At 38.8% G+C, this 20,652-nt stretch overlaps 3 protein-coding genes, 1 long non-coding RNA gene and 2 pseudogenes across 4 annotated transcripts in view; 1 reads left to right on the plus strand and 5 right to left on the minus strand.

Annotated features, from left to right (window-relative positions):
- LOC148718735 (uncharacterized) overlaps nucleotides 1-890 on the minus strand; it is a 1,616-nt gene extending 726 nt beyond the window's left edge. Inside the window, exons 1-3 of the mRNA XM_088741976.1 lie at nucleotides 738-890; nucleotides 544-629; nucleotides 1-233 (exon numbers count right to left, since the gene is read on the minus strand). The exon at nucleotides 1-233 is cut by the window's left edge and continues 726 nt beyond it. Coding sequence (XP_088598102.1) covers nucleotides 1-233; nucleotides 544-629; nucleotides 738-875 — 457 coding nt within the window. The 5' untranslated portion in view covers nucleotides 876-890. The remainder of the gene's footprint in view (nucleotides 234-543; nucleotides 630-737) is intronic.
- A 1,719-nt stretch (nucleotides 891-2,609) lies between these two features.
- Nucleotides 2,610-3,803, minus strand: LOC148718736 (uncharacterized). Its single transcript, XM_088741941.1, has one exon. The coding sequence runs from the start codon at nucleotides 3,785-3,787 to the stop codon at nucleotides 2,798-2,800; it is 990 nt and encodes a 329-aa protein (XP_088598067.1). The 5' UTR covers nucleotides 3,788-3,803; the 3' UTR covers nucleotides 2,610-2,797.
- A 2,525-nt stretch (nucleotides 3,804-6,328) lies between these two features.
- On the minus strand, nucleotides 6,329-7,251 carry LOC148718737 (uncharacterized; annotated as a pseudogene).
- Nucleotides 7,252-7,407: 156 nt separating this feature from the next.
- On the plus strand, nucleotides 7,408-9,172 carry LOC148718738 (uncharacterized). Its single transcript, XR_015994291.1, has 3 exons — nucleotides 7,408-7,719; nucleotides 7,909-8,007; nucleotides 8,766-9,172. It is a non-coding gene; the product is annotated as an uncharacterized LOC148718738 (long non-coding RNA).
- A 625-nt stretch (nucleotides 9,173-9,797) lies between these two features.
- On the minus strand, nucleotides 9,798-12,147 carry LOC148718739 (uncharacterized). Its single transcript, XM_088741984.1, has 2 exons — nucleotides 11,607-12,147; nucleotides 9,798-10,773 (listed from the first exon to the last, which is right to left on the minus strand). Exon 2 carries the CDS (start codon nucleotides 10,758-10,760, stop codon nucleotides 10,236-10,238), a length of 525 nt encoding a protein of 174 aa, XP_088598110.1. The 5' UTR covers nucleotides 10,761-10,773; nucleotides 11,607-12,147; the 3' UTR covers nucleotides 9,798-10,235.
- Nucleotides 12,148-17,950: 5,803 nt separating this feature from the next.
- On the minus strand, nucleotides 17,951-20,340 carry LOC148718740 (52 kDa repressor of the inhibitor of the protein kinase-like; annotated as a pseudogene).
- Nucleotides 20,341-20,652: the final 312 nt, after the last annotated feature.

A 20,652-nucleotide genomic window follows, 5' to 3' on the forward strand; every position in this document is an offset into this window, starting at 1 on the left:
TTTCCTCGTCATTCAACTTTCTTTGGACTTTCTGTGCCAGGAAACGATACCTGTCCCTCACTGACCTAGCTTCCACCTTAAATTTGGGCCTTTCGATGGTCATCACGTTGTCTGCTATGACTTTCCACTTCTCGCCTCGCTGAGCTGTGCCTTTCTTTGTGTCAAAAGGGTCAACAGCGCGGATTTCCCTGCATAATAGGGTATCATGCTCCTCAGTCCAATGCATAGCATTTCTGTTTAGAAAAATATAAAACTTTTAAGCTTACAGAAACTTAGCATGACTACAGTAAGACAAATATTAACAATTCAAAGATGCCAACCTGAAATTTACTGCGTTAACAATTCAGACTCCGTATTTTACTAAAATCTCTTCAAGAGAAATCACTGTGTGACAAACTTTACACAGCAATGTTGACAACATGGCGGTAAGATGTGAACTCAGGTATATATCTCAATTTTACAGACGAAATACAGAGTATTTGTAGGATTTCAAAACTTATAACACACGACTTGGCATTATTTTCAATAACTAAGAGAACTTACGATTGTTTTGAAGTCTTTGGACGACTCGAAGAAGCAGTTGAAGATCGACTCGTGGAGGGCTCAGAAGGTGCGAACACTAGACTCATCTTAAACGAAGAAATCAAAGAATAATTTAGATCTTTACCATCTTAAACTGGCCAGGAATGTTGTTGAATGATTGTTTAATAAATTAGTGGGCAAAAACTTAGTCTTACCTCGTTGAAAGAGTTAAAAAACCGAACACGTTGTCCCACGACGTGAAACCACACTGTCTGGCGTCCCAGAATCGAGACGACGCGATGAGACAAGTACGACTGGCTTCCGTGCGCATAACCGGAACTAAAAATTGACATCCGGTACCGCGTCGCCGTACCTCGCGTCCTGGTGCTTAAGGTCCCTTTTCTCTTAAGTGAAGGTCCGACACGGCTGATTTAAACTTACATCGGCAATGTTTACAACACTGTGTTGGGTTTTTTGGCCATTTTGCCATCTGCTTTTGGATGCTGGTTTCTTGTTAAAACTAGGAATACCAAAGAGATTTGTTTCGACAATACTAAACCCTTACCTCTGGGGTTAGCGAGAGCTGCTAACGTGCCGAAGGTGAAGCACACAACAGTAACTTTGCGCGAGGCATGGACTAAATGAATGATCGAGTGACAAGTCACTGAGTCGCTTCTCTGAACCTTTTCAAGATATCCACGGTTTTTTCTTTATTGGTATAGTTTAGTAAAGTCAAACAATTCAGTGACCATGCTCAACTTGAGTTCATTCAGTAAGAAAATATATTCCTACTATAATTCTAACCCAATTCTAATTTGTGGTATTTTCGTACAAATTCTTTTTGGCGGATACAATAATAATTATAATAAAGTAGTTCAAAAATTATTTCTCGGGCTCAATAAATTCAACAGTTCAATAATATCACCAATCATCTGAATCATAATTCGTTGCTGAATATTCTTATTATTTTATTAAAATGTTTTTAAAGTTACAAGAGGGGAACAGGGGTTTAAGATAGAAAAAAGGGGAAGAAAGGGTAGTGTTTGGGTAAGAGGCATCCTACTGGTGGCTTGTGAACTGTATAAGATGCAAACAATGAAGCACTCTTACTTGTTCACTTGCTTGTTTAAATGATGGTTTTCGTTTGGCTGTTTTCCATTTTACATTGACCCATGAATGACATCAATGCAGTCAACATTGGTTATTCCTCTGCCTCCTTTTCTGAAATCCTTACTACACTGCAGAGTTTTTAGTCTCATCACTATGGCTGACATTCCATCCTTTAAATGACTGCCACTTTAAAATGATTACATGACTATAGAATGGGCAAGGTTATGATAGTTAAAACCTTTGTTTTCATTTTTCTTGCTTGCGCAGTTTAAGTTTAATAGTTATGTCTAGGTTAATTTACTACACTTACCCTTCACCTTAATTTTCAATGATTTTGAAGGAGAGGAACCTAAAAAGAAAAGCATGTTGTAAAGACATTGGACATGTCAAAGAATTAAGCTGAAGGGTAAAAAATACAAGACAATTTTTGAAAGGAAGAAAATCTCAAACAATAAATTGAGATGTTATATAATGGTTCTCTTTGATTTTATTAGAGCAAATTCCATTCCTGAAAAGCCCTCCACCTTTTAAGTTTCAACTATGATAATAATTGTTAGAAATATCTGCCTCCCCTCCATGGAAGCCACAGCCATTATTGTGAAAAAAAATTTACAGTACACATAATTATTTGCTGTTTTGCAAAATCTTGTCTTCCAAGCGGCATAGCTGCCCATCCATTAAATGCAGCTGGCAGCAACTCACTTGGTTTTTACAGCAGTGCTCTTGATCTGGGCTGCTTTTCCAGAATCTTTTTTTCCTTTTTTTCCTTCTATATCCTCTTGTTTTTTAAAATTCGAATCTCACTTTCTCTCTCCACCGCAAGCACTTCCCCCTGATTTCATATTCTTCTTGCAGTGATATAAAATGAAAATATGGATTACACAAGGAGCCTCTGATTATCAACTAACTAGTTTTACATTGCTAGTTATGAAACATAAGGGGTCAACCATTTGACTTTTAAGAGGGATATGGGTAATTTAAGAATAAACACTAGCGAGAAAAACACACAACGTTTCGATGACTCCATGTCATCATTCTCAAATGAGAAGAGAATAAAAATGAATAGTTAATTTATACCGTACGAAGGTGGCAAACGTAAAAAGTTTAAAATATTTAAAATATTTAAATAAATAATTGCGCGTGTTGAGTTCATAAATGTAAACTATTAAATAAATAGTTTCGCGCGTATGGAATCCGATTGTTTGTTCAAAGAGGGCTTCATCTTCTTTATGAAAAGCATTTCATGAACTAAACAGTCCAGTTTCCCGGTGCACTTTTTAAGTACGTTGAAATGCTTGGTCAGGTCGCCGATGGTTTGCAGGCCGTGGTCGTTGTTTAGATGTTTGCCTAGAGCCGAATTACGGTGCTCATTAATACGTTGATGTAAATGCCGGCTGGTGTACCCGACGTACTCTGCATCACACAGATCACATTTATAATTATATACAACGCATTGTTGGCTAACTATAGGAGGTTTAGGCTCACGAACTCTGAGATCTTCACAGATTTTGCGACTCTTGAACACGGGATGAAGGGTATGATCGATTTTGTTGCCTAGATCTGATAATTGCCTTTTCACTGCGTCAGCTGACTTTTGATCTTTAAAAGGCAAAACCACTTGGTGAACAGCATTTTCGTTGACGGATAATTGAGCTTGCACTCCAGGGTTTTCCGACCTAACTGAGGTGACAAAGTGAGAGATGGTGGAATTGATGAGGTGGTCGGGATACTTGAGGTTTGTAAACATCATCTTTAGATGATCACATTCAGATTTGAAGGACTCCCATGTGGACGACAGGCGGAATGCACGATTCAACATGGTCTTAAGTAGTGATTTCTTGTACCTTTTATCGACGTGGCTCTGGTGATGAAGCAATAGGCCTGTGTTTGTTGGTTTCCGATAAACACTAGTTTCTAGTTTACAGCCTTTCTTGAGCACTTCCATACCGACAAAAGGTAACTTGTTTCCAGATGCTAGCTCCATGGTGAAGTGTATGGACGGATGGCAGTTATTTAGCGTTGATAATAAATCTTCTGCCGCTGGTACACTTGTGACAATAGCAAACGTGTCATCCACGTACCTTCTGTAAAATTCAGGGAGCTTGTTGTTTTGATCTAGTTTCTCTTCGATAGAACAGAGAAATGCGTTTGCCATAAGTGGGCCCAATGGCCACACTTATGGCCATTGGGCCCAATGACCACACCCATGGCCACACCGTCGGTCTGCTCGTAAAGATTGCCATCAAATTGGAGTAGTTGATTCATAGTTGCAACTTCTAGAAGTTGAACCAGTTCAGGCTTTGTAATGCTGAGGTCGTGTGTAGTATTAAACCAGTTGTCAGCGAACGCCTTCTCAGCGATGATTTCGATCGTTTCTTGAAGCGGCACATTAGTGAATAGTGACATGACGTCATAGGATACCAGAATGTCATTCTCGTCGATGACTAGGTTTTGAATCTCATCGGCGAAGGAGAAGGTATCTGATATTGTGTACCGATTGCTTGACAGGGGCTTCAGTTTGTCATCAAGCCACTTGGCGAGGGCATAGTTGTAAGTGCCGGTGGCAGATAGGATAGGTCTCATCGATAGATTCTCTTTGTGTGTCTTAGGCAGTCCATAAAGATGGGCAAGGCGTGAGCCAGCCTGGCAAACACAGTCGGCAATCTGCTTTGGTAAGATCTTCCGTACAACAGATGCAAGGTGCTTTTCCTTCTCCAATAGAGGGTGGTAATGCTTTACTGGGCGGCCTCTCGTTTTTGGTCTCTGCAGGCTGACAGGTGTGAACTTCGATGTGTCATTGATAGATGCCTGGCTCAGCAGGTTAATATAATCAGATTTGTTCGTGATGACTACACCAGTACCTTTATCTGGCTTCGTGACGACGATGTTGTCAAGTCGTTTCAACTGCTTTATAGCCCTTTGAAGTGGTTTTGGCGGCTTCGGTGATTTGCACTCGATGTAATTAAGTGCAATAGAACGGAGGGTTGCGGCAGTTAACTCTTTCTTGTCATCAGCAAGTGTCCGCTCCAGTTTCCAGTAGAGTTTTTCAAAACTAGCTTTTATCTCGATGGCAGATATGCGTTGTGGAAGGGAGAACTTTAAACCTCGGGAGAGAACAAGCTTTTGGAAAAATGAGAGCTTGTGTGACGAGATGTTGTGGATGTGCTTGTCGACATCATGATCCTTGTTCAATAGCCTTATTATCTTGTTGGTATGATTGGCCATTACACTCCCGATGTGTTTCTTCCGTAGGTTTGCCATAGTTCTTACGATGTACATGTATTAGAGCGGCGAGCAGTTGAGACGTATTTCGTCATAAATCAGAGTACGTCGGGTACACCAGCCGGCATTTACATCAACGTATTAATGAGCACCGTAATTCGGCCATCGGCAAACATCTAAAGAACGACCACGGCCTGCAAACCATCGGCGACCTGACCAAGCATTTCAACGTACTTAAAAAGTGCACCAGGAAACTGGACTGTTTAGTTCATGAAATGCTTTTCATAAAGAAGATGAAGCCCTCTTTGAACAAACAATCGGATTCCATACGCGCGAAACTATTTATTTAATAGTTTACATTTATGAACTCAACACGCGCAATTATTTATTTAACTATTTTAAATATTTTAAACTTTTTACGTTTGCCACCTTCGTACGGTATAAATTAACTATTCATTTTTATTCTCTTCTCATTTGAGAATGATGACATGGAGTCATCGAAACGTTGTGTGTTTTTCTCGCTAGTGTTTCTTCTTAAATGTCTAACAAAATCTAATGTCATTCGAAAATGGGTAATTTCAGTAAAAAATATCCTGCAGCCTGATTTTGAGGGGGGAAATTATTACAGGGAAACAACTGGCAAAAAAAAAATCCTACAAAGAAAAATATATATTTCACAGCATATATGCTGGAAAAAAATCTTGCACTGTGGTATGTTAGGAAAAGAATTCTATTACCAGAGGTTTGGGAGAAAAATTCTCACACGAGCAAACCCCCTTTCAAAAGTTTTAAAAATGGTCGGCCTCAAAGTCAAATTCTTAATTGAACAGCAGTAAGGATCACGCAATAAGAATCACGCAATAAGAATCACGCAATAAGAATAGGGTGATTGCCCTTCTCATCAGGAGCTCAGAAAGATCTAGAAAGTAAGAGAAACATGTCATCTAAAAAATGACAACAAAGTTGCAAAAACATCACAAAAAAGCCAAACAAAATTTCATTCTCAGTCTCAGAGTCTCCCCAGATGCATGATCTAATGCCCACCAAACTTCTGAAAATACAGTTACTCAAGCTGCAGTATGAAATTAGACATATAAAATTCACGAAGAAGACACGTTCACGAGTTAAGCTCACTTCTTTGAAATGAATAAAGAAGACTTCCCGAAGCTTACAAGTCAGTGACATGTTGCGTCTTCAGATTTATCTTGTGTATGTGAGCTTGTTTGGGAATTAAATTAGAATGAAACTATGCTTAGAAGGAATTAATTACATTTATTTCATTGAAACAAGTAAATTCTAACTCACCGAGAGTTGCCATCGTCCTACGAAGAAACGACGCTTTCTGGATCGTTAATAAAAATACTAAATAAGTATGGCCCACTCTCGCTACCCTGAGTAGTTCCCCTATTAACACATTTCCACTGTCCTCGAAAACTATTGTAAATCACGAGCTGTTGACGTTTCTCAAGAAAGCTTAAGTATCAAAATGATCATTAAAAGCAGACGAAAGTTCCAGGGGATCGCTTATGCTACCGTTATCTAATTTAATCCCTTTTACAGAAGAGCTGTGGATTTTTATCGAAGTAAGTTTATTAATTATTCGCCAAGTCAAACGGGAATTACCTTGGTTTTCACATATCGCATTTTTGAAGAATTTTTCCTTGGCTTGTTTGATTTCACTGTTTACAGCGTTGCGAAATTTTTTGAAGATCATCCGGTCATATGCATTCCCAGAACGAATGGCCTTCACTTTGAGAACATCTTTATAATGTATTCTTTGCTTCAACTGAGTTGTGATCCAGGGTGATTTAGATGCCCGAATGCGTTTTGTACACAGTGGGGCGTGCTTATCCAACGCATTGAAAAAAACAGATTTTTCCAAATGTCTCACATAACGTTTGGGTCATCAGAACTGTGTACCCTGTCCCAATCTTGTGTTGAAATATCGTAGCGAAACTTGGCGGAGTCGAAATTGCGGGTGGGTATTTCTTTCACTTTTGTATTTATTTATTTATTTGTTACATAATAACATTTTGTTATTGTAGAATGGTCTTTAGATGAATTGATGGAGATCTTACGGCATGCATAGACGAGACTATGATCACTTAGGCTTACATGGGACACACCAGCGGAAACAATATTTATTCAGACAATTTCTAAAAATAACATTAGTCAGAGTAGAAGATGTGTTAGTAATGCGAGTTGGACTATCGATTAGTTGTTGAAGATTATAAATATTAACAATATTGGTTAACAACACTCTGTTGATATCAGGTTGCGGAGAAGCCAAATTAAAGTTAAAGTCATCCATTAAAAAAAAACCTCAACGTTCTCCGTGCCAAGCTTGCCAACAAAGGATTCAAAATGAGAAAGTATCTCAGTTGATGAATTAGGAGGCCTCTACCAGGTAGCAATGAAAAAGAGTTTAGATCGAGACTTACGAATCTCGATGCATATGTTTTCGAGGTGCATATCACTTAGATTAGGGCGTAAAGAGAAATTTATATTAGATCAAACATAGATGCAACCCCCCCCCCCCCCCCCAACCAAATCTACCGTTATGTTCACGATCGCGGCGAAGCAAATTTCCGGATCGTAAACGGTCGATGCCATTCCAACTAACGGTCGATGCCTTTTATAACTGTCGTTGGCAATGCTGCTCTAGAGGGACGATGGGAGAAAATGCAAAAACGGGATATTTTTCCCAATTTGCTTTTTGGGTAATCACATTCCACCCTGTTCAAAATGGCGGACGAAGTACGCGTGGAGGAGGAGAGGATCGGTGGAGAAGCGGGCGCTGAAAAGGTAAAGCGTAAGTCAATTAAGAAAGCCTCTGGGTGGAATTCTTTCTATCAGTCGGTTGCGGTAAGTATTTGTGACAACTTCTTGTTATGAATTAATTTGCGTGCATAATTTTTAGACATGAACAGCCAGCCATGTAGAACAAAACAACCGCAGCCATGTCATTTATTTAGAGCTTAGCTTTATCTCTCTTTTGTACGAGCGAATGCACCCTTAGGGAAATATTAAAGAATTTCAATCCATATTTTCCAGTCAGAAATAAAAGAGCAGCTGAGCGCGGAAGCCAATATTGGCCAGGTATCAAAAGTTGCATCCAAAATGTGGAGGACTCTTCCAAGTGACAGAAGAATGGTAAACAAAGACGTCAGTTTTATTCACTTACCGACTCCTCCATTTTAATATAATAAAGCTAGGTGGCTTCCCATCTTGAGTGACCATAAAATATTTTACTTCTAAAAATAGGGAAGAAAAATAGCCTGGGCTTTTTTCGTTGAGATATTTTTTTCCTAAATATAACATTTGCTTCACATTATCCATAGTCGTTGTGTATTTTTGTATAAAAAATAACATATGATGCACGATCCTCGTATCTGTATAAAAAGTGTTAAACAACTATTGGAGAAGATTGAGTAAATTGTCAATTGCCATTATAAATAGAGTTGCAGCAACACATCAGTAAAGACACATTGCAAGCACAATGGATATGCATTTACATTGGCCTTTCTTAAAACAACTGGAAGGAAAAAGCGCAGAAACGCAGGGAAGAGCTAGATACGGGTGTACTGGAGGACATGAAATGCCCCACATGCAAAACAGTCTTGAAGTGAAGTAAAGACTTTAAGTACGTCATGAACGACTGCCAGGAATGTGAATGTGACATTCCTGGGTGTGGGAAACTTTTTGTTTGTTTGTTTGTTTGTTAACGACTTCACCGGGTGTGACTAGACCCGGAAGGGTTAGTGCGGACGGAACACAAGGTCCATGCGAGGCACCACCCCTCCCCCCAATTCACCCCCAGTAAACCCACCCACCCCACCCCAGGGGAGGACATCTATCACACAGTAATCTCGTGCATGGGAAATTAACGTCTCCTGCCCCTAACCCTACAGGAGACCACAAGAAAAAGCTTGAAAAGCACAAGAACAAGTTTCATCTCCAATGTTTTAAATGTGAAGTTTCCATAAAGTATTTGCAGAAAAGAGAAACTTAAAGAGGCACAAATGTACTGACAAATGAAGGTTTAGGAGTAAGAGTGGTTTTAATAGTGGCAAACTGTCAAAGCTGTGTTCACATTTTCATAATTTTATAAAATTTTTATGATCACTCTATGCAGTCAAACCTCTCGTAAGCGGACAGTTGGCCATGTTCTCGGCTAAACTAAACACTAAATTTTGACCCACCCATTAGCAGAAACTTATCTGATGCCAAGGGTGTCTGCATATGAGAGGTTTGACTGTTGCCCATTCAGTTTAATTGTATAAAAAAATAGAGTGAAGGAAGCCTAGATTCAAGTTATTTTTTATTTATACTTGTTATCAAAAGCAAGGTTAAAGACTTGTCACAAAATACCTGTTCCTTGCAAATACATATTAATATACTTTTAGTACTATTGCCTTACTATTTTTTATTAATAAAGGAAAAGATGTTTCTTTTATCACTGTTCTGTTTTTTTTTCTGATCACTAAATAATGATAATAATAATAATAATAATAACAATAGTAATAATAACAATAATAGGTTTATATATCATCTTCACTGAGTATAGATCCATAGGAAAGGTTGGCCATTTTATGGGGGATTCCTCTCTGAAAAATGCCTTTTCTTGAGTTTCGAAGTCATTTCCTTAAGACACATTGACCATTGCCCTCCTCAAAGAGTCTCAGTTTTAACTTAACATATATAGTCTATGGGTTGAAATAATGAATAGTGGATTAATAGCCACTGGTTATTGTAAAAAGTGTACAAGAGAGGTGATGAACAAACTAGGATACTTTAAACAAACACATAAAGGATTTGACTAAAGTTGCAGTCCTAAAATTACTATCAGTTGAGTAATTTTGTGATATAGCATCCTCTCTGTACTTTTTGTGGGTGTTTGCTGTGAGCACCAACTGCATTGCTATTAGAAAGAAATTGTTAAACCAACATAGCCCTCTGTTTATTTCAATGCTTCCTTTCGTGCAATTTTTTCACAAAATAATCTCAAATAATCTATACCTTACAGCTAAAGAATGATATTAAGTGATTACACTGCATATCAAGTCAAGTGAATTCATACAAAGTACATATCAGACTAACAATATTCACAATTTAGATTTGCCTGTTATTTTTTTTCTGGACATGCTTAGTTTTCTATTTCAGTAAATGGGATCCAGACTTCTTGCTACTTTGTGTGTTTGGTTTCACAGCTTCTGCCAAACCATGACTGCGCTTTGATTTCTTTTTTGGGACTTCAATGAATGCATTTGTGTAGGACGTCCTTTAGCAACAGCCTGACAACTACCATTACCAGACTTCCTTTTTCTGTTAGGTTGTACTTTGATCTTTTCGCCTTTTCCTTTTTTTAGTATCTCATCAGATCAAAAGTTAAAGACTGCTGATAAAAGATTTGATTGCATTGTTGAGGACGCAGAGAGAGCTGCAACTCTCTTTGAAAATTTCAAAATTCCTTTGGCTAGATTTGGATCTTTTGTGCTTCTTAGCTTTTGCCTTATTTGTTCACATGATTTGCTCAGTGCATCTGCTGCTAAATCAATGCATACATCCTCTGTTTCAACCTGCTGATCTTCACTCATCAATTCCTCCTCGACACTTGAGGGAGAGTTGCTGGGTTGCATGGTTTGTTCATTTTCAGAATATAATTCAGGCATATCTGTTTCACCAGATGCTGGTTTGTTAAGGTCATCTGGAGTGAGTAAATTATTGTAAAAAGAAAGGGGTAGTGACCTTTCTATTGCAATCCAAGCTGATTTTTTACGCATTGCTGGCTGGGAGACTGGAACAAAATTTATACAGCTGGCAAGATTTGCAGACCATAACACATACTGGTGCCTGCAAGGGCTTCCATCTTTTCCATTCTCGCAACTGCAAGTTCCAACTGTCATGTCTACAGTACATCTGAAAAAAATATATATGAAGTGGACAGCAATTTTTTTGTGTGCCCTCATTGTCTGCTTATACTTGGGATATTTAGCCTTGCCTCTTATAAGGGCATCAAATATTAATTTTCTGCAATACAAATTGCTGTTCACCAGATGCTCTAATATGGGCCTTATTCACTTCACATTTACCCGTGAGGCCCGGGGGGGAGGTGACTCGCATAAGAAAGGGGCGCAGATGCTCGTCGGAAATTTTTTAATCATACCCCTAAAGGAGACCAATCTGGGCATGGCCCAAGCTTTTTTTTGACCCTAAAAGAGATCATATTAAAACACAGACATAGTCTTCTATAGGTGATGTTATAGAAAATGTTGATTTGAATTGAGTAAATAAAACAAATTAAAAATATATATAATAAATAATGTGTGGTAGGCAGGAAAAAAACAACTTCATGTACATCCCTACAGACCTGTTTTGTGGTTGCCTACTCGTGAGGGGATTTTAATCCCTCTATATAATAAATAATAGTTTTTTTTTAATTCTTCTCGTACAAGCCTAAGCGAGACGAAGAGCATTCCCACCCCTCTCACATGCAAGTTCCCCCGGGGCCTGGACATGAAGTAGAGCACAGCCCTGTGTTACTGTTGCTTCAAATTATCCCAAAACAATGAAATAAGGCTGTAAGATTACACGAATTGTCTTTTGTCACTCAAATCAATATCTTCAAAATGTACACCCACCAACCTTTGCAATTTGCAAAATGATATATTTTGTGGCACTTGTAATATGATCTTATTGGTGGAACAAAAGTTTTAATTTCATATAATTATGCATTCTTTATAAGGGCTCACCTTGTATCTCTTTCTGATAAACTTTTAACTGTGAAAACATTGTTACTAAACTGCTCAACAGTATTGAGTTAGTAGTCACGCTCTTCTTGATTTGGAACTTTGAAACCAGTCGCGCCATCTTTGCCTCTGCCCATAAAGCGCTGTCTGTACTGCCCATCAAAACCGCCATCTGCTAAGGACAAAAGCATATCTTTATAATGATCATCCAAGTCAATGGTGACTTTATCGATCAGGCCAACAACATTGTACTCTTTTACTCTCCTCAAGATTGTGTCCTTGAGAACAAGGAATTGTGCTTCTGCGAAATTGTGTGATTTCCTCTTACAACCAGCACAGTACGGAAACAAAGAGCAAATGCTTCTTTATCATCGTAAAGAGTTTCCAAATAATGTACGAGACTTACATAGCGATTACACCTCCCATCATTTAGCAGCTTAGAATAGAAATCCTCGAAAAGTTCCTCGGACTCTGAATACAGTGCCTGGTTAAAGAGGCTGAGGATGTATGGGCGATCAGCCTGGCTGATGCCGTAGTTTTTATCATGAAGCCACCTCCACAGTTGCTGTAATATGTGGAAAATGCACAATAACATAGTAGATTTTTATAACTTCGAATATCCTACCCATCAATATGCTCTATTTTGAAACCATTTCTGCCATAATGCATGACGTTTCTACTAGCTCTACACCTAGGAATATTCGCGAACTTTTTATTCATTCATCTGACGTCCATACATATATCACGCGTTTTTCTTCCACAGAGAATTTTTATGTACAGAAATCTAGATTGCATGTGAAATTTGGTACGAGGTTATGGAACTGTCTAAACCCTGACTTGCGTAAGCTCGCGAAAAGAGCATTTAAAAGGAAAATTCATAAGTTGCTTTTGACTATACTTGAGATTGAGGACTATTATGTTGACGCCCATTCACTAATAATTAAATTCAATACCAATGATTATCGAAAATTATAACTGTAGTACTTCGCTCACATCCGTATATCACAATTCTCTCCTCTCTACTTTCCAGTCTGCTCTACCTGTATTTGATTATTATGTCTTGTTTTAACTCATTAGTAATTTTATTGTATTTAATTTGTATGACAACTGTACGTATTTTTTAGCTTATAATGTAGTAAACTAATGCATGGCTTATAACCCCAATAATATTGTAGTAATGAAATATCTTTGGTTTATTGTAAAATCTCATTAGTTTATTGTGGTAATCAAACTTCTTTTGCTTGCAATGTGTAGTATTTACTTATTTATTTCTAATAGTCGCCAAGACTCGCTAATGCTATATGCGGGTTGTGTAAATTTGCTTGTAATATTCTGTAAAATAATAATAAACAAACAAACAAAGAAGATGATGGCCAAACAGTATTCAGTGCCTTTCTCTCTTCTTTGCAATTGTCAGTCAAAATCACTTCAAGGCCTACATCTGGTCCACGGCCGTGGAAAGCATTTTCTGGCAGACTAGATTTAAGCGTCAGAAAGCCCTGCTTCAACGTGCTTTCCTTCTCATCACTTGTGATCAGGAGGATCCCACATGGTAATGCTCCTGCAACACTCTGGGTGCACAGGATGAATACTTTTAAGTTGTGTTCTTCTGTATTAGACGTGGAATCAATAAAAACAAGTTCTCCACACTGAAGAATCTCTTTGTGTACTCTTTTCATCAAAGGACTCACAATTGCAATAATGAGTGGTGTTTCATCACCCTCATATAACTGATGATTGACTGTTGCACCTGGATGTGACGTCATATAGTCTTTAAGTTTTTCTTCAAGATTCTCAAACATGAGAGGACCTTTGCCACCAAATTTCTCTTCTCCAAACTTACTGTATAGGTGGCTAAAATCCCTTTTTCTTGGTGTTAAAGATCGATCGGCTTTTTTCTTTTGATATGGCAGCTCATCGCTACAGGTAGCACGCAACTCTTTCAAATATTGCTGACGAGCAGTAGATGGTGTGTGCCCAGATTCATACAGCTTGTTGACTTTCTAAGTACATTCACAGGAAAGGTCTAGGAAATTGGATGCTTCAAGCGTTTCAACTGAGTGGTTGTGTTCCCATTCGACATCCACATAACACTGACCGCTGACATCAATCTTTACGATCATTTGAAAAGGGCAGTTGGTATTCTTGACACGTGCAGATGGGTTGACCTTTAGTTTTCCCTGAGAGTATTTAGATGGACTCCATCTCCTCGTATTGTGATGGCACCTGTAATAATTTTGCACAACGTAGCCAGCTGTTTCTTTTTTCATGGTCTTAATCTTTAGATTGACGTTGTTGATTGTTTCAAATTCTGTTAACCAGTTTACCAAGTCAGGCGCGTAGCGTGGTCATTTTTTCAAGTACGCACAAGTACATATGACCTAGAAACGTAAGTAAACTGAGCGAAAAATACTGTGTTCTTTATTTTTTGTTCGAAATACTTGTGTGAATACAAGCAAAGAACAAAGCGTCTTGCCCTTATTTTGAGCAAACTTGGCGAAAACAACAACATTGTTTTTAAAATTTTCTGGTCACTTTAAGTACGCACGTGCGTATATACGTATAGGACGCTACGCGCCTGCAAGTTATCATTGGTTATGTCCTTCGTCACAAAACAAGCCCTGAATTTCGTTTGTTTTCCTTTTATGTTTAGCCCTTTATAATCGAAATCTTCAGGAGGTTTCCCCAGGATAAAAGACTTCAACTCTTCCGGAACAATAAACGTGTCTTCCGTACAATGGATATCCTGATTAACTTCCCCAATAGATGAGTCTATTAGATCTTTCATGGACCATTTTTCCTCCGCCATTTTGGATTCCAAATCCCAGAATTCCCTATAGGATAGTACCCAGGTTACATCGAAGGAATGTGGGAACTGATCCCTGGAGCAAATATCCTCCTCCACGCATACTTCGTCCGCCATTTTGAACAGGGTGAAATGTGATTACCCAAAAAGGAAATTGGGCAAAATATCCCGTTGCGTTTTCTCCCATCGTCTCTTTAGAGCAGCATTGGCAACGACCGTTATAAAAGGCATCGACCGTTAGTTGGAATGGCATCGACCGTCAAAAATGGCATCAACCGTTTACGATCCGGAAATTTCCTGCGGCGAATGACCGGGAATATAAACCTCGTCGTCGCTGACAGAATTATCGAGCCTCGTCTCATTAATAAATGATATATCAAGAGGGTTATCGGAGAGCAATACTCCCCCCATGTGTTTCGGCAAGCTTGCAATGTTTAAGGAGGCTAATTTAAAGCCACGTATTGAAGGTAAAAACGTGGAAGACTCGCGAGACAAATTCAAATTCTCTTCCACTACAGAGATTTCATCGGCCCCAGAGGGCTCGTAAGAAAAATTGAAATTCTCTTCGGCTGCAGAGGTTTGATGATCGGCTTTGATCGGTTTGTTAATGTTCAAACGGGCCATTTTAAAACCACGTTTAGCTGGAAGAAAATTAGACATATTGGAAGGACCCGAACTACCTGAGTGAGCTTCGTTGTCTACTAAATCTGGCAACGTTTGAGAAACTAGAGGATAATCGACATTCAATTAGAGAATTCAATTAGATCTTAGAAAATTTTCAAAGTTCTTTTGTAATAGCTCGTTACCTTCTCTGTTTAGGTGCAGTCCACCTTTGTTAAGTCCTCTAGAACTGATGTTAGCATGGCTGATGAGTTTCCAGTTATTTTGGTGGCAAAATTGTTTTAGAAGTTTGTTTACCTATTTTACGGCGTCGCAGTAATCATCATTCCTTGCAGTTAGTTCAGATATAACTATTTCAGACTCGGAAGCATTCTCAACCTCTCTGGCCAAGTCTATAATAGCGTCTGCCACATCGTTCGGTGCAGATGATTTCAGATCGTTGGTGCCCACGTGTAGACAAATTTGGTCAGGAGACTTATCAATTGTAGGAACAACATGCGAACGCATGTCGCGAGTTTTGGCTCCAGGGAACGGCTTGACAACAACCCGATGTGCCACAGTCTTGGCCAGTTTTATTCCCTGATCATTCTTTATTATGGAGTCACCAACGGTGACTGGTCCGCTCGTTATTTATTGTTTGAGGGGCAATGTCAGTAGAATTACGGGCTGGCATCTTTCTTCCAACTGGTAATTGACGCTCTCTCTGTTTGTTTCTGGGCATTGTCTTGTTATCACTTACTGTCATCCAAGGAGTTTTCCTCATCATGCAAATTTTGCTCCTTGATTTTCATATCTACTTTCTCGATATTTAATTTCTTTCTCATTAATTTCGTTGTTTAAAAGTTTTAGAGCAGTCATTCAACTTTTATTTTCATGTTGAATAGATTTTGCTCCACGAGAAGAGTCGTAGCGGTCTTCCACGTCGCGAAGTCTCTGTTTTCAGGCGTTGTTCTAATCTTGAAGCTTTGTCAGCTCACAATTAAAGGTCGGGTTAGGCAAAATTTGCCGCGAAGATTTAGCCTTGATCTCTTTCATTTCATTCTGTAAATCTAGTAGAAGGGGTAAGCATGGGCAATTATCTAAAATGTTGGTTTCGTCTCGTACCGTACACAGTTGCGAAGTATCCGATTGGTCAGAGACTGCACTCGTTTTCTGGCGGGTACTTTGAAAAGATGACTTCAATCGGGAGACCAAAGTTTGTTTGTTTCCCTTTTTTTGATAGATTCCTTTTAGCAAGTTCGTCTTTCAGTGCTGGAATAGTTAGATTCTGAATTTCTTTCTCAGTTAGAGGAACCATCTCGTCCTTTCTCTCGGAAGTACTCTGCTTTAAGTCGGAGTTGGAGCCATTCCTCCCATGAATGTTGTTGGCCGGCAACGATAGGTCAGGGGTGGATCCAGGATTTTACACAAATGATTTGCACCAACTTAACAAGGGGGGTTTGGGGGCATGCTCCCCCAAGAAAATTAAAAATTTAGTGGCCTCAGAATGCAATTTTCCCTCATTCTGAGAGCACTTCAAGCCATTCACACACATTAACAGCACCTCCTCAGAAAGGCATAATTCTGTGTAAAAAATCATGTCTGTTTCTTAAACAGTGTTTACACAGGCATAACAGACAAACCAGAATAACATTAAACTAGGCAACAGGGTTATAGTACTACTGATTTTGACTACATAAAGTATTTTTTTTGTCTAGAAACATAACTCTAAAAACTAGTGAGGAATGAGTCTTTGACAAGATATTAGAATTACTACAATTGTACCACAGTCACCAGTTATAATAATAATAATAATAATAATAATAATAATAATAATAATAATAATAATAATAATATTTATATAGCGCACAATCCACTATTTGTCCATGGCGCTGTACATCAATAAGTTAAAAATCATCTAAAAATTAAGAGTTAAAATGCCTGTTTAAAAAGATATGTTTTAAATGTCGTTTAAAAATGTCTATCCAACTACTGGATCTTAGTTCAAGTGTGATCGAGTTCCATAGTCTCGGTGCCGCCACAGCAAACGCTCTCTCTATATATGTTTTCAGTTTAGCTTTTGGGGTTGCCAGAGGGTGTTGAGAGGACGATCTAAATTTCCGTTCAGAGGTGTGGTACTTAAGTAATTCACTGATGTAGGAAGGCGCTGTTCCATTGATAGCTTTGTAGACCAGTGGGAGAATTTAAAAACTATACGGTAATGGACAGGTAGCCAGTGAAGCTGTTTGAGGACGGGGGTTATATGATCAAATTTCCTGGTACGCGTAACAACTCGAGCTGCTGTGTTTTGAATAGATTGCAATCTTCAAATAAGATGTTGTGGAAGGCCATAAAGCAGGGAATTGCAGCTATCCAATTTCGCAGGAACAAAGGCACGAACAACAATTTTGGCACTCTCCTCGTCAATGTACTTTCTGATTTTGGCGATATTTCATATGTGATAATGAAAAGACTTGAAGATTGATTTTATGCGGTCCTCAAAGTTAAAACACTTATCAAAGATGACGCCAAGATTACGAATTGAGGATGATGGTACAACTGTCACGTTGCCAATTTCAAGAGAGTCTAAAGGAGGTCTGGGACGATACCATGAGCTGATGAGAACAGCTTCAGTCTTGTCTTGATTTAGTTTGAGCTTGTTGGTAACCATCCAGTTATCTATATCACGGACACATTGCTCGATAGTAGTTTTACACTCTACCATTTTATCAGGACAGTCAGTTTTAAATGCTACATAGAGCTGAGTGTCGTCAGCGTAGAAATGATACTCTTAAGTTGTAACGCTTAATGATGTCAGCAAGAGGAGAGGTATATAGTAAGTATAAAAGAGGGTCAAGGACTGATCCCTGTGGGACGCCACGTTCCAAGAGACGTTGAGAGGATTTGCATTTATTGACGTTAACAAACTGTTTTCGTGATGTTAAATAAGATCTGAGCCAGGCGAGTACTGTTCCTTTGATCCCAAAACGACAAGATAACCTTGATAGTAAGATGGAATGATCTACAGTATCAAAGGCAGCAGATAGGTCGAGTAAAAGTAGAATAACAGTGTTATTGTTATCAAAAGCAGTGATAACATCATTGTGAACCCTAACGAGGGCCGTTTCAGTACTGTGAAATGCTTTATATGCGGACTGAAATGTCTTGTCAAGATGGTGCCTCAGTATATGGTCATTTAATTGCAAAGCAACAGCCTTCTCTATTAGCTTGAACACAAATGTTAGATTTAAGATTGGGCGGAAATTTTTTAATTGCTCAAAATCAGCATCTTGTTTCTTGAGAAGCGGTTTTAATACAGCAACTTTCAAAGCACATGGCATCACACCATTCTTGGGGGACATGTTTAGGTTAGTGCGGGTAGGATGATGGGAAAGCATGTTTTTAGAACAGATGCTGGAAGTGGATCAAGGTCACATGATTTTGTTAATGTCTTCTCAGCAAATTTCTTTACCATCTCCAAGGTTACTTGTTGAAAGTTGTGAATCTGCACATCGCACAGAGGTCTGTCAATAGTATGAGATGAACTGAGGTCATTCTCAGGAACTCTCTCTGTAAATGCATTATGTATCTGTACTGTTCTACGTCAGTGTAAGGATTGCATTAATCCTGATGGGACATAACTCACAAGTACTCTTGAAAACTGTAACTGTCTGGTACAAAATTATTCATTTAACATATTTTCCATTTTCATTCTTCTAGGATGGTTCATTTTTCATTTATTTCACACTATTTACATAAAAATTTACATAGATAGAAAAGTAAAGTTGCAACAAATGATTACAGAATAAAATAAATAAAGTAAAGATTATAAAAATGTGTGTGGTGGCCAAAGTAGCAAAAGCTTTCTAGTTGGCCACCACAAGCAAATAGATCTATAATTAGTTCACGGCCTAATTCCATTTCTCTGTGGGCATGCATCAGTGCCAAGCCGTTCAGTCTATCCTGGACCATTGTTTTTCTCAAGTAAGTCTTCAGATTTCGGAGGGTCGAGATGGATCTTTCACAAGATGCGGATGAAATAGGAATTGTTATCAGGATTTGAAGTATAGTATATATATTCACATAAGCACCCTTGTCAATTTGTTCCAGGTTAGTATCTATACTGTCAGGGATCTCTTCTCTTCTATCATTTTTGCTCTCCCACATTCTTTCCCACAACATAAGCTCTGCTGCTAAACCTGCATAATTAGGAAGATCTTGTCTGTAATGGTTACAAAATTCCCTAACATTATCCTTCCAAATGGGGTCAGTAGCCAACAAAATAGAAGAAATCACTGAAAATCTTTTGAAGCACATCAAAACATCAAAACATCATCTTCAGATCTGGTGTCCAGTTGCACGAGAGCATGGTTAAGGAAGTCTGTTGTCAAATTGATCCTGTAATGGTATTCAGGGATTGGGGCTTGGCGCATTATTTCTGTGAACTTGCCTTTGAATTATCCTTGGCATTATCCTTGGCATGCTTGGCTGCACTGAAACGCGTCTTGCTAGGGTAACAGCTTCTTCACAGAGAGCATGCTGTCTAGTATCAATGTCAGTTTTCATATCTCTTGGGGCTGATTTTAACAGAACAATTTCCTATTTTGCTTTGAGAAGATCCATTGCTTTCTTTTGCAGCCCAACTGTGAGTGGTCTGGTTAAGTCTAAAATGTGTCTCACAATAACAAGAGTAACAATAAAGGAAAGTGTTATTGCATTAATTAAGGCTTGTGCATCATTTCTACTGTTTTGATTCCAGTTCCCTTGCTAGGAGCATTTCTGTTCATGAAAATGTCTTCAAGGGTAGCCACAACAGGGTTAAGAAGCTCTGCGATTCGGCCCATACCGTCAATGCGCTCAATCCACCTTGTTTGACACACATTTACCAGAACAAAGTGGTTGGCAGCAGGAATCAATGCTCTAATCTTGCTGATCAAATGCTGCTGTCACTTGGGGGATTTGTCAAAAAATTCAGAGAGTTTTCTTACAACATCCATCCTGTTTCTAACAAGTGGTAATTAGCATGTGTCAGCAACACACAAGTTAAGCCTATGGTTCCTGCAGTGAACGTATATAGCCTTGTCATGTTGAGCCCTAATAAGTGATGAAGCTCCATTCAAGCCCCCAGAAATATTGCTCCACACAAAATGACGGTTAGAATTCGAACATTCTACGGACGCTGGAAAGTCAAATAGGTTCACCTGGTTTCCACGCATTCTCTATGAACTTGAGCTTGTCCTGGTCCGAATATGAGCTGATTTCCTCGAAAACAAAGCCAATATCGTACTGAGAACAGTCCTCCTTCAAGTAAACTGGATCGCCTCGAACCATAGTTTATAAATGAAACTTCCCTATCTTCCTCCTTGGCAAGTTAACTATGAACTCTAATCGGAGCAAGAACAAGCGAAGGAACTCTAGGGGAGAGGCTTCCTTTTATATACGATTGTCAGTAGTTTCTACAGGCCTTCCAAGAGGGTTTTTGATGTCGCCCTGTCGCTCGTTTGCCGACCTACCTGTCGCTTCTTTGGTAAGGGAGAAATGTCGCTGTCGCTTGTTTGCTATAATACAATTGTCACCGTCCTACTAAATTTATGGGATGCATTCCGTAACTTGTATAATTTACTATTGTTAGTGCTCGTATGC

This window comes from Stylophora pistillata, chromosome 12 (assembly GCF_964205215.1).
Source record: "Stylophora pistillata chromosome 12, jaStyPist1.2, whole genome shotgun sequence".
NCBI lineage: Eukaryota > Metazoa > Cnidaria > Anthozoa > Scleractinia > Pocilloporidae > Stylophora > Stylophora pistillata.

What these genes read in the sequence shown, in the direction of transcription:
- LOC148718736 (XM_088741941.1), bottom strand. Translation starts at nt 3,787, where the DNA reads ATGGCAAACGCATTTCTCTGTTCTATCGAAGAGAAACTAGATCAAAAC.
- LOC148718739 (XM_088741984.1), bottom strand. Translation starts at nt 10,760, where the DNA reads ATGACAGTTGGAACTTGCAGTTGCGAGAATGGAAAAGATGGAAGCCCT.